General features: G+C 40.9%; 1 protein-coding gene across 9 annotated transcripts in view; it reads right to left on the reverse strand.

Moving 5' to 3' along the window:
• The window catches only part of LOC132987450 (dedicator of cytokinesis protein 9-like), an 80506-nt gene that overhangs the window by 10950 nt on the left and 56916 nt on the right, over window positions 1-12640 (reverse strand). For 5 of the 9 annotated variants that reach the window (XR_009675616.1, XM_061054527.1, XM_061054524.1 and 2 more), the window contains exons 15-38: window positions 12510-12632; window positions 12105-12184; window positions 11790-11977; window positions 11615-11680; window positions 11098-11190; window positions 10854-10977; window positions 10617-10735; window positions 10344-10430; window positions 9961-10050; window positions 8784-8899; window positions 8265-8334; window positions 8059-8184; window positions 7899-7970; window positions 6564-6710; window positions 6352-6435; window positions 6124-6235; window positions 5954-6001; window positions 5182-5360; window positions 4953-5069; window positions 4515-4626; window positions 4286-4419; window positions 2313-2427; window positions 2111-2177; window positions 1969-2016 (exon numbers count right to left, since the gene is read on the reverse strand). Coding sequence is in view for 8 of the 9 variants with exons in the window: in XM_061054527.1 (XP_060910510.1) it covers window positions 1969-2016; window positions 2111-2177; window positions 2313-2427; window positions 4286-4419; window positions 4515-4626; window positions 4953-5069; window positions 5182-5360; window positions 5954-6001; window positions 6124-6235; window positions 6352-6435; window positions 6564-6710; window positions 7899-7970; window positions 8059-8184; window positions 8265-8334; window positions 8784-8899; window positions 9961-10050; window positions 10344-10430; window positions 10617-10735; window positions 10854-10977; window positions 11098-11190; window positions 11615-11680; window positions 11790-11977; window positions 12105-12184; window positions 12510-12632 (2517 nt within the window). In the remaining variant the exon portion in view is untranslated. The remainder of the gene's footprint in view (window positions 1-1968; window positions 2017-2110; window positions 2178-2312; window positions 2428-4285; window positions 4420-4514; window positions 4627-4952; window positions 5070-5181; window positions 5361-5953; window positions 6002-6123; window positions 6236-6351; window positions 6436-6563; window positions 6711-7898; window positions 7971-8058; window positions 8185-8264; window positions 8335-8783; window positions 8900-9960; window positions 10051-10343; window positions 10431-10616; window positions 10736-10853; window positions 10978-11097; window positions 11191-11614; window positions 11681-11789; window positions 11978-12104; window positions 12185-12509; window positions 12633-12640) is intronic. The other 4 variants (XM_061054528.1, XM_061054529.1, XM_061054532.1 and 1 more) reach the window with 2 other exon arrangements.

Consider the following 12640-nt stretch of genomic DNA (forward strand, 5'->3'; position numbering starts at 1 on the left):
CAATACAGAATTTAAGAAACATGATGCAAACGTTTTGGACGACCTTTACACATAGACCCACTCTGCGGCCTATGTGGTAAAGATGTGAGATTAATATTTTTTCTTGCATGCAGTTAAATTCAAAAATAAAAGCAGCAAATAACAGCAATCAAGCACTGAAGTAAAATGAATGCCATGCGTCTTATAATGAAAGTAACAGATGATTAACATGAATAGATCCAGAAGGTGTCATAGCACTGCAACTTTTACATGGTGAGTCGATATCATGCATTGAGTTAAAAAAAAAGAAAGAGCCAGGTTCATATTAAGTCTTACCCAGGCAGGACAGGGCAGGAGCCAGGTTTTATTTCAGTACGTTAAACTTGCCAGCATTTAAGTGAATAAAGATAGAAACAGTGATGGGAGGTTAAAATGGAAGAAACACCCAAAGCCCTCTGGGGGTCAAGGCCAGGTCAGCCTCCAAATAGTGAAGGAAGTACAGCATGTGTGTTTGTATAGATTTTAATTACTTTTCAAATAATGTGCTCAGAACACAGTCACATGCCTCACTTCTCATTACCTTTTAGACTTTTGTTGTCACAGTTTGTTGGTGAGTTCAATCAGTTATAAAGTTCTACAGGTCATTTATTTTGTCCCCTCAAAGATCAAGTGGCTACCCACTGGAACAGTGATTCCCAAACAAGGGGACTTTATATTTCTGCAGTGCCAGGGAGAATGGGCAAATAATGTTTTTCATTTTCACCCAGTTTAAAATGTGTTGGGGCGCTGATGACCTAGCGGTTAGGGTGTCCCCATGTATGGAGGTTATCGTTCTCCAAGCGGGAGGCCCGGGTAAAAATACGACTTGCGGCTCCTTTCCCACATGCCATTCCCAAAGCCCGAAAATATATATAAAATTTGGTAACACAATTTACTCTTGACAGTTTATCACACTGCCCCAGCGTTGAAGCAGGCGGGTGCAGCTGCATGTCCGATGTGTCCGTGGGCAAGACACTTAAGCCCAAGTTGCTTCCACTGCTTTGTCGGCGGTGAATGCATGTGAATGGGATTAGTTACTTCTGATGGTCACTTAACACAGCAGCCTCTACCATCAGTGTGTGAATATGTAGGTGTAACCTATGGTGTAAAAGCGCTTTGAGATGTCAGAAGACTAGAAAAGCGCCACACAAGCTCAAGTCCATTTACCATCTACTACTATTGATGAGTAATAATGTCATCTCTGAAGAAAAGGTCCTGTCTTTAATGTGTCTAAGAAACAAATCAGTGTATTTTATAATGCCCTATATCTGATACAAAATAGATGCTAATGTATCTCCACTTCGCTGTGAGTGCAATTCCAAAAGTGGTAATTATATTCACTGTTTCTGTCAGCTGAGTTGTAAAGATACTGGTCTGACATTGTGTATGAATTATCTGTAACTTTTGGTGTTCATATTGACTTAAACACGATGTGCCTCATCCTTCCTTCCTATTGAGTATACTCCTCTGTAGACCACTTGCATAGGGTGTGGGACCTACTGTATTACCCCCCATATATTGCCATCTTAATTATTATCTGGATTTTCCAAAGAGGTCTTAGCCTTTTCCTCTCTTATTGTAATACCTACCACTACCTACTCTAACCTCATCATCTGTTTATATACTTTGTTGATGCTGTCTTCCTGTGAAGTGGTGGTTGGAATAATAGGGGACTTACAGTAGATTGGGTGTATGGCCATGTGTCATTTTTTGTTCTATTTTTATCCCTTCATTTTTGTGAATACTTCTATATATATATGTCATTTAAGATCTATGTGGTGTGTTCCTTGTTTTCTTCTTACTTGTACTGAAAAACTTAAACATATATGGCAGAAAAAAGGTCAAAGTTGGGAATCACTGTACTCAGATCTTTAAGGACTTCATCAAGAATTGACTTCCCTTAAGTCAAAACATTTTAAAGAAAGGTGTTCATGCATAGAACAACATTACCTTGCGATGTATCTCTTCCCCATGTATCTGAACTGATGCAGGCACACTCTAAGAGGAAAAAAAATTCAAAATCAGCCAAAAGAAATGAAAAAGTTTACATTTAATTTCAAGGTTGTCATCAAAGCCATCAAAGATATCTTACTCGACAAGAGTGAAGAAGTCCATTAACTCAGCAGACGAAGCCTTGTTCCAGTATGTGAACAGAGCGTCTGGAAGAGACAGAGATGGATGTTTTCTTTAGGTTCAAACGAGCTCAGACCAGAATCAGACAGACAGTAAGTTAGAGAGTAAAGATATTCAGACAGAGCCACCATGACGCAAAGAGAGATGAAGTGAGATTTTACCCTCAGACATGCTTTTGAGCACATGCAAGAAGCACATGAGAAGACTCTTGATCTCTGCCTGGTCCAGTTTATCACATCGTAGGAGGGTGCTGCCCAGTGTTGAAGCAGGCTGGTTCTGAGGGAGATAAAGAATCCAGTCAGGGAACAAACACACACACAGTCATGTTTTTAGCTTCTCTTAATGCCTCAAGTTTATATTTGATCATTAAGAATTTATCATTCAATTTAGAGCTCAAGTCTTGGTTTATGTTCTGGACACTAAACTGCATTAAAAAAACATAACTTAAGAGGAGTTAATATGTGATCAAATAAGACTTTTCTGAAGCCTGTGGTTGACTATTCACTCCGCTGTTGCAGGGCTAAATGCACGGTGGAAAACAATAACCATTTCTTCCAGCTGAGGAGAGAGCAGGAAGAAAACAGAAGCAAAGCAGTGGAGCAACAGCTCTACCACAGCAAGCGGGGTTGGCGGTATACCAAGCACGTTCCTTTGCCAGCAGTTAGTCTAGACCATGAGACTGGCTGGGGATGACTTAGTGGAAAGCATGAGGCTACGACTTTGGCTTCTTTAGGGGTGTTTTTGAGCGTGGGATATCTCAGGGCTAAAGTTCACTTTCTTTCATTTTTGTTGTTGTCCTTTTCCCTTTGTGCTTTTAAATAAATCACAATAAAAGCTGCCTAACATCACATCTTCAACTCAAACCCACAAGAACACAGAAAGTCAAATCCAGTATTCATGTGTAATGGACTTCTCCTCAGATTTTTTTTATCTATCAGTAAAAACAGAAAATAAACGCTGCACACGTCAGAGGAGCTGCACAGTGAAAGATTCCTTTAAGCATGCAAGCCTATGAACATCTGGAAAAGTAGACAAACCCTGTGAGGCCCTGTGGTGCAGCAGCGCGGATTTAGGGCACCAGAGGAGAAACAGGCCGATAGCCTGAGAATCATCTGGCAAAAGAAAGGGCTTAGCACACGAGGACACTCTCACACACACTCTAACACTCCCAGGTGGGACACTCCAAGGAGAGGAGGATGACTGTGTGAAGGTAGTACTTGAAGTGAAACGCTGTGCTGCAGGGTGCTCTCTGGCACCCAGGGGGCAGAGAGCAGGGAGAAGTCCATGGTGACGCGTTTTGTGCACACAGAGAGCACGGTCTCCTCAGTGTCCATACAGAAGCGCGGGACATTGGCAGAGTGTCTCCGGACAAACTTCTCCAGCAGCCATGGTCAGCCGTTCAGGTAAGGTAAGGGAGTTAATGGTACAAGTTAAAAAGGGGCGACTGTCTTTTGAACTTTTGTCACAACAAGGGGACCTCTGATATCTTTGAGGATCTTACATAACACAGAAAGTCTTCATATGATTTATAATAAATGCTGTATGAAATGACTTCACAGTTGGCCTAGTCACAGCTCCACCCTATCAGATCTGACTGTCGCCAGAAGCAGGGAATAAGCTAAATAAAGTCTGTACATCTTAAAGGCTTTATATGTGATTTTTTGATCCAGCAGATGTCGCCCTTGAGCACCAGCATGAAACCAAAACAACTCACGCTGCATTGTTGTGTTAGCATGCTAATGCTAGTGATCTTTATTCTGCTCGTATCTTCACACTGCATGTAAATTTACCTGAAATGAGCGTGATCTAGAAACACAGTTAAGCAGTGAGTACAGTATGTTATTCTTCTTTTCTCTAGTCCCTCAATTAAACAACTTTTATACACGAGGGGAGGAGTCAGCCGGCCGTCCTGGCGATGTAAACAAAGTGAAGATAGGACTCTGAAAACTCTGAAAACATCACAGACAGTGGGACTCTGGTGTTACACCCATTGTAGACAGTCATGACTCACAGAGTTATTTTTAGAGGATATACTTGATTTATATTATATTTAAGTGCGAAAAATCACATAGAAAGACTTTAAGAGATACAGAAATTCCATCACAGGCATCAAGCAACACATCCTGTGATGTACCTTGTCCAGCGAGTTGCCCTTGTCGTTGTTCCTCTCCAGCAGGCTGTTGGAAGAATCCGTGCTGATGAGTGAGCTGCGAGAGTCTGCATGGCGCACAGAGTTTATGTTGGGGGTCGATGAAGTGTGAGGTGAGGCTGTAAGAGAAAAAAAAGGAAAGGAGGTGGATTCATATAAAAACATAAGAAAGTTAAATGGATTTCTTAGAACATTTTTTTCGTGTTCCACTCACAGGTGCCGGAGATGGCTCCAAACAAATCTTTGTGCAAGCTGGTGTCCAGGAAGGTGCTGGACCTGGGAGGTGTCATCAACGCGTTGCTGAAAAGAGAGTCTTCTCTTCCATTCTGAGGGGAAACAGTGCAGATGTTTAGTTAATTCAAGAGTACGTCTGACATCTAAATGTCCTGGTCAGAATGCTGAAGGGGAACAATCCTAATCTCAGACTGGATAGTGAAATTAACACTTCTGACTTTTACAGATTGAAGCAATTCAGTGTTGATTGATAACAGCAAAGAAAATGACATTTTACATTGTGTGCAGAAAAACAAATACAACTTTTAAATAAAGGTTCTGGCTGAAAAATAAAATATAAAAGGTTTAAGATCATCCACCACTGCTGCAGTGTGTACGGCAGATATTTTAAAAAGTAACCACTAGGTGGCTCTCTTACATTATTGGAGTGGTTGATGGGGAATGGGGCAACTTCTTTCACATTCAGCCTGTTGACATTCTCTGTGAGCAGACCAAACAAGGGCAAGTACAGCGTTGCCATCCTGGCCTGCTGACTCTGAAAAACAAATAGATCTCGTCACAGATTTCTCCAGATAACAAACAAAGTTATCAGACGCTGAGATGCAGAGGAAAGGAGAGAGGGACTGAGACAGGAAAAGGTTCTTTACTTTGGAGGTGTAGCGGTCGTCAAACGTGTGCTTTATCATCAGACTCTTCAGCACTTGGATGGATATCTGACGGACCTCCCTGAACTCCTGCAGAGCTGCGCCGACCTCCCTGAGCAGCAGCCCGACCAGGAAGTGGTTCTTGCAAAAGTCATCTGTCAGCGAGTAATCCAGCTGGAGGTCTTAATGGAAGAAGAGGCAAGACAAAGGAGATGAAATCCCAGAGAGGACCAATAGAAAAAAAAGAGTATACCTTTCAGTTGTTATCAATCAGACACATTGATATTTGTAAAAAATATAAATAATTTGTAAAAACAGATTAGATTTTTGATCCTACAGATCGGCTGCTGTTCTGCGTCCACAGTGATCATTGTAGAAGAAGACTAACAGGATTTATCTTGTGGTTGAACAGCTGTTTACACATGATTTATAACATTATTTATTCCCAAAATGGCTGTAATCACACTCAAGAGACGGCGTTGTCGATTAATATTTATATTTATTTGATTTTTTAAAAGGATGTAAGCACTATGAGGATATGATTTCTTAGGAATGACAGAAAATATTGATGCTTTAAATATGCTAAAATAATCATTGTCTTGATCTACAAACACCTTCAAAACAGAAAAATGATTGCATATACAATCACCAACGTCTACACAGAGAGTCTCAGCTTCTGTACACACCACACATTTCAAACAGAATAATCTGACAGTTAAAGGAATGATTGGATTGAGTAATTCTCATTTAGGAGACGACACACTCTTTCACCTACCTACTGGAGTTTCATTTGACTCCTCTGTATCATAAGGAGATAATAAAGCTAATTGAGGAACACAATAAAGATACATTCTGTAAAAGCAAAGCTGTTACAACAGAAGGCATATTTATTTATGGTGGAATAAAATAAAACTCTTCTCACTTCTCTTCTAAAAGTCTTCTCACCTTGAAATCTCAGTATCCTTCCCTTCCCAAACGGCATTGGCAGGTTTAAGGGGACGTAGTGCTCGTGGTTACACACAACGCGCAGGAACTCGAACCTGAACTCAAACAGAGTCTGAAAAAAAAAACAGACACCAGTGTGGCAGATTTAAAACAACACTAAAATAAGAATTGTCACATTTTTACAAACTCACTGATGACATTTTTTTTTTCAATAAATATTTTTTCAACCTTTGGGTCTCCAGGCATGAAGCAGTTGATGTAGTTGTTGATCTGCTTGAATATAAAGCCTCTGTCCATCAGGTTGAAGCAGCGCTGCAGAAAAATTGTAAAAGGCTTTGTGTCATCGTTTATAGCAGGTAAATATATAATGAAGTATTTGAACATTTATAAACACATAGCACTCTATTAAACAGGAGGAATCAATCACTGTGGCTACTCACTTTGATAAAGACTGCCAGACTGTGGTTTGCGTTCCTGGCAGCGTCCAGGTTGTCTTTGTATTTCTGTGTGATGTGTGGCATCATCATGTTGACCAGAGTCTCCACAGTGTGATGGAAGGCCGCTGAGAAGCGCTGATTCCTGGACAGCTGTTGGGCAGAGCAGAGATGTTTAAACAAAGATAAATATAAAGCATAATAAACTGACAGTGGAAACAGTACTATGGTGATTATATATATTTCTAATGATAAACATAAAAAGAAAGATCTCCATATACAGCTCAGATTTAAGCCATGGTCTCACCCTGCTGCACTGAGACAATGTTCCTTTAGTAGGATAAACATGGCATTATCATGTATTTTAAGTCAACCCAACATACACTCCTGTCTGATTCCTGCTGCCAAAAATAATATACTAACACATAAAGAATAGTCTCCAAATTATCCATCCATCCATTTTCCTCCATTATCCATTACCGCTTTTCCCCTTCAGGATCGCAGGGGGCTTGAGCCAATCAAGAGGCGGGATACACCCTGGACTGTTCACCAGTCAACCACAGAGCTGACATATAGAACCAGACAAGCAGCCACGCTCACATTCACACCTACAGACAATTTTAGAGTCACCAATTGACAAAACGAGCATGTGTTTGGACTGTGGGAGGAAGCCGGAGTACCCGGAGAGAACTCACACATGCACGGGGAGAACATGCAAACTCCTCACAGAGAGGCTCCTGTCAGACGGGGATTCAAACCAGGAACCTCCTCACTGTGAGGATATAGCGCTAACCAGTCTGTCTCCAAATGATGTACTATATAATCTAATTTCAATAATGTTTAAACATTTTACAACTCTACTGTTTTCAGAATTATCGGATCCTATATTAACCTGAAGCTACAAATTTTTTGCTATATTTTCTACTGTTTTTTATATTCAGTAGGATGTGTTGGGCTTTCAGTCATACAGTCGACAGCGTATGGTTGATTGAATTATTTTTTGACCTTTCAGGGGATTTGTTGTCAACTACAGAAAGAATGTGTCTAAAGTTGTGCTCAGGCTTCAGAGTTTCCACACAGCTGTGACCTCCACCTGTGGTGGATTTACTCGCCTCCACTGCAGCCTCCACATTACACCAGTGGAGGTTAAACACAGGGCGGTGGATGCTTATGGGGGAATGAACAAATGCATCAAATTAAAGTGAACAGCAGAGTGGGGCAGCCTGTGGATACTTTGACTGTGGTACTGTGGCTGTCCACAAGACCCGGCATGTCGAGAGCTAACAGTGGAGAAGCTCAGCTGTAATAAAAGCAGACAGCAGCAGACACTGTTAGACTTACCTTCACTTTACAGCTCTCAATCAAGTGCTGAGCCATGGACTTGACTAAAGCTTCAAAGAAATACCAGGAGTACTGCAGGGCAGACAAACAGCAATCAGAGAACAATACAGAGGAAATTCATGCCAATCATAATCACATGCTCTGTAATCCAATATGTTACCTTGAGGAGTTTGTTACTCGTGAGAAAGTCAGTGGAAGGCTTCAGGATAGCAGTCATTGCTTTAGCCAACTCCTCATGCACTGATCGGCTGCTGGACGACGTGTACGGCTCAGTCTTAAACACATACTGTAAGAGAAACAAGCAGAGAGACCTATGAGAATCTTTAAGTTAAAACACTTATAAAGATTAGGGCATGTTGATTTTACCTTCACGTATGATCTCAGGTAGTGCTCCAGCCCCTCCTCATGGCACTGAGCCACGATGTGAATCATGACTCTACATGGAAACAATTGAAACAAAGGCATGTGTGAGGACATTGTTTAGAAAGCAGCTACAGTAACAGTTCCACACACACACATTCTTCACATTTAGCTCTGTTTTAATTATTTCTCATCCATCAGAAAGTCTTATTTCCAGAATTTTGGATCAAAAACTCTTTATGTAAATAACAGAACATCCAGCTAACTGTCAGTAAAATATTCACAATTAAAGATATTTCCGGCCCCAGACCGTCAGGCAAAGCATGTTAGTACTTACATACTCATTTTAGCAAATGTTTGTAATAAATTATTTCAATGTGTGTAATCAATGGAAATATTCATCACACTTTTTTTTTTCTTCTTTTTTTTTTACAGAACTTCTGAAAATGTGACATTTTTCAGAATGTTTTCATGATTAGAACATTATTTGCATGATTAGCTGGATCGCCCCCAAGGATAACTTGCCTGGTGACGTTGACAGCCACGTCCTCCTGGGTGGCACTGGTTAGCACCCTAAACAGCTGATTGAGGGTGGTGGGCAGAAACTTGATCATTACATGGCTCTCCATGGCATGCAGACTCTGATGGGAGAATCAAAGTATAAAACAGTCATATTGTCTTCACCACTCAAAACAAAAAGCACAGAGGGCTCATTAGTTACAGAGTGTGAAAAAACAACATGGGTAGATCATGAGTGAGCAGCAGCGTGCTAATCACCCACACCTTATGCTTCAGCTGAACACAGATTGAAGTGCTTCATTGTCTGTGTACAGGAAACTAGCACACGCTCTGCTAAGTCATTTGGCGAGCTGCCAGCCGGCACAGCTGACCTGCTGTTTGACCCTCTGGCCATTGTTCCTGTTCACCGCTGTGTTTACATTAAGAACCCAAGAGATGTATGGCTTTGCATGCTGATGTGAACCAGGGAAAGCTTGAACTAGAATAAGAAAGAGAGGGATGTGGAAAAGGATAACTGAGCTACCAGTATCACAAATAACAAAAGCTAGGGGTTGATGTTTGGCAGATTTTCCTAATATTAGCCTTTTCTTTCCAGGTAAGGAACAGTATAAATGTCAGTATTCCTGTACAAAGTCTTTAAATAAATGTGCTGTTTAAAAGACAAAGCAGAACATTAATCTTCATCTGATTCAGCCCCAGCCGAGGCTGGCTCTGCAGTATGAGTAAGTATGAGCTACAGTGGGCTTAAACAGAGTCTGATCGTTCCCTTTAGGTATTGAAAACAAGGATCAAATGCTTTATTCCCAACCCTAGATTTATGCACCCATATAAAGCATGTGCATTTGTACAGAATACCAACACTGAAATGTGAACTGTGTGTCAACATTACAGATTGTGGTTTGAGTAAGAATTAAAAAAGCACAGCTTTAGAGCTTTCCAAAGCAAGCACTGCAAACACAAGCTGATTGATAATTTCATCTACAAGACAACTAAAGACCTTGTGCTAAAGATGTAAGGCCTACATATTGTCTTATCATACATAAGTATGCAGTTTCATATACAATTAATTTTTGTACAAAAGTTAAATGCTTCAAATATACAGAAAAATGTATCCAACAAAAGGCATTGTGTAACCTAATTAGCATGTTTATCAGTATTAGTACTGACTTCTTTGTCTTTTTACCTTCAGGTATTTGACCAGTTCTCCTCCTGACATTTGGGGTTCAGATGCAATGATCTGACAGTGATGAAAGAAATTGTGCAAATGTTGATCCTATGAGAAACACAAAGATGATTGTTCAATAAAGTCGAAATTAAATCAAGGGACAACTGTAGTTCAAGTTCACAATAAATAAAGAAAGAAAGAAAGGAAGAAAGAAAGAAAGAATGAAAGAAAGAAAGAAAGAAAGAAAGAAAAAAGAAAGCCAGAAAGACAGAAAGAAAGAAAAAAAGAAAGGAAGGAAGGAAGAAAGAATGAAAGAAAGAAAGAAAGAAAGGAAGGAAGTAATGAATGATTAAGAAGTTAAAAAAACTCACACAGACAATTTTCTGAATACAAGAACTGACCTGAGTGTAGACTGTGGACACGAGGTGAGAGGACACCTTAAACAAAGGCTTTCCTCCATCCACCCACTTGACTTCAGGACTCGAATGCTGCAACACAAAGAAGACTCATTCAATAATTCAGTACACATCTGCAGTGTTCTCATGTCTTTTAACAACAGACATGCCATTGTTTGTACTTTTACATATCCCACTGTAGGTCATATTATTCTCATATTCTGGGTTGTGGCTTGTAGCTTGCCCTCTCTAAGAGTCCAGTTAAAGGATGCACTGCACCTTGCTGGCACCCTCCTGACAGCTGAGGTATCCAGCGGGCAGATTGGCAGCTACAGGGATCTGCATCTCGTTCATGATCACCCGTCCGTCCTTCAGCAGGGGAAGCCAGGCGAATCCCACTGAGAGAGAGGAGACAGAGGAAACAGACATTCAGCTGACATCCTGATTCATCAGACATAAAATATAGAATAAAAAAAAAGGGATTTAAAAACTAACTTTGGCTTTTGAATGTGTTACCTTGAGTCTCAACCAGGTCTCTCTTTTTGGTGCTGGCCTTGCTGTTGCTTTCACAGCTGACATGATAGAAGGTGAAGAGCAGGTGGTGTTTCTCGTGCAGCTGAGTTGGCAGCTCAATCTTAAACTGAGAAAAAAAAAAAAAAAAACCCATTTAGACATTGATTAATACATTTCTTTTTAAACTTACACCTTCTAATGGGACTCACTTTTCCTATTCTAAAACATCTGGTGCAGTTTGTCTTACCTCATCGTAGAATTCAGGGTTGTGCTGGTGATGTAATACTGCAGCAAAGGCATTTTTGGTAAACAGAGGTCCTCCAGGTCGACCATATATGCACTGTAGAATGAAAGCAATAGTTAGCTTGTTTCCTGAGGGCCAGCCTTAAGACCCTCAAAGCATGGGATGCAGCCTACAATAAAGTTAAGGACAGTGTGCGGCGTGCTGGACCTTAAATGTGTTTTTATTTTCTATGTTTTGTTGAGAGATCCGGGGTGGGGATGTATGTGGGGTCGCCATGGGGTGGATGGGGGTGGGGGGGGAGGTTTGGAAGTTTGATTGATCCTGATGTTTGCACATATGCACTTTTATACATGTATGTGATCTGGGGAGGGGGGTAAAGGGGAAAAATTGTGTAATATATGATGTAATTTCTCAATAAAAAATGTATCACAAAAAAAAATAGTTTAGCTTGTTTCCTGCTACAGGAGGGAAGCGTTCTTTGGGGACTTGCAGGCACTTTCCAAGACATGTTTGAGTTTACCTTCAGTGATACAGCCTCCTCGTCGTCTGAGTCCTTGAACTCAATGCAGACAGCTATGTTTCTAGCCTGACAACAAAAAAAAATACAATAAATTGAGCCACAAAGTGGATCAAAAAGATCAATAATTCCTCCCTCCAGATGTGAATTTTCTTGCACAATAAAACGTTTCTGATACCTTTGCAAAAGACTTTTGACTGTCGTACTTCAAGTGCTTGGGATAGACATAGAGGTGATTGTTGTAGATGGTGAAAGGCTGGGAACATTTGGCGATACACGGCACAAACTCCTCCACTTCAAAGAAGATGCTGCTCTTCTCGTTGACATCAAACTGCTTCACAGGAATGTAGGATGAGGTAACACAATCTGCATACAGAAGCAGGAGGGAGAGAGACCAAATAAACAGCCTGCAGACAACGTGGCTGATCTGGCATGAGCAGAAACAGCTCTCATCACTGATGCTGGCTGCATGCAGAGAACTCAGAGGCCTTACTTGTCAAGTCTGGGGCTACATTGTCGATAATAACGTCGAGGTTTCCGAGGATTACAGGCAGCTTGGCCATCTTCTCTGGCCTGAGGAAAGGAAAATAAACTTGAGTTAAGCCTCTGCTATCATCGCCCAGAGGATCCAGTGTGAAGAAATGAATGGTATATATATATATATACACACACACACACACACACACACACACACACACACACACACACACACACACACACACACACACACACACACAGCACATTCACAGATGTGAGCAAACATCTTGTTTTCAAAACTCAACAGCATTTTCCAAAGTATGATCTATAGACTACTTATTTTCCTTCGCCCCAAAACATCTGCAATACTACTCAGACAATCTATATCAGAGAGTGCTAACACAGTAGAAGCATCACTTACTTCCTGAAATCAGCCAGCAGTTTGAGCATATCGTCGTTGGATAGCTTGTTGCTGTCTTGTCTGTAGAGAGCTGAGAAACGAGCACTTTTGTCCAGCGTCCCTGAAGCGTCTTTGAACAACGGCCTGCAAGA

The sequence above is a fragment of the Labrus mixtus genome, chromosome 13, assembly GCF_963584025.1.
Source record: "Labrus mixtus chromosome 13, fLabMix1.1, whole genome shotgun sequence".
NCBI lineage: Eukaryota > Metazoa > Chordata > Actinopteri > Labriformes > Labridae > Labrus > Labrus mixtus.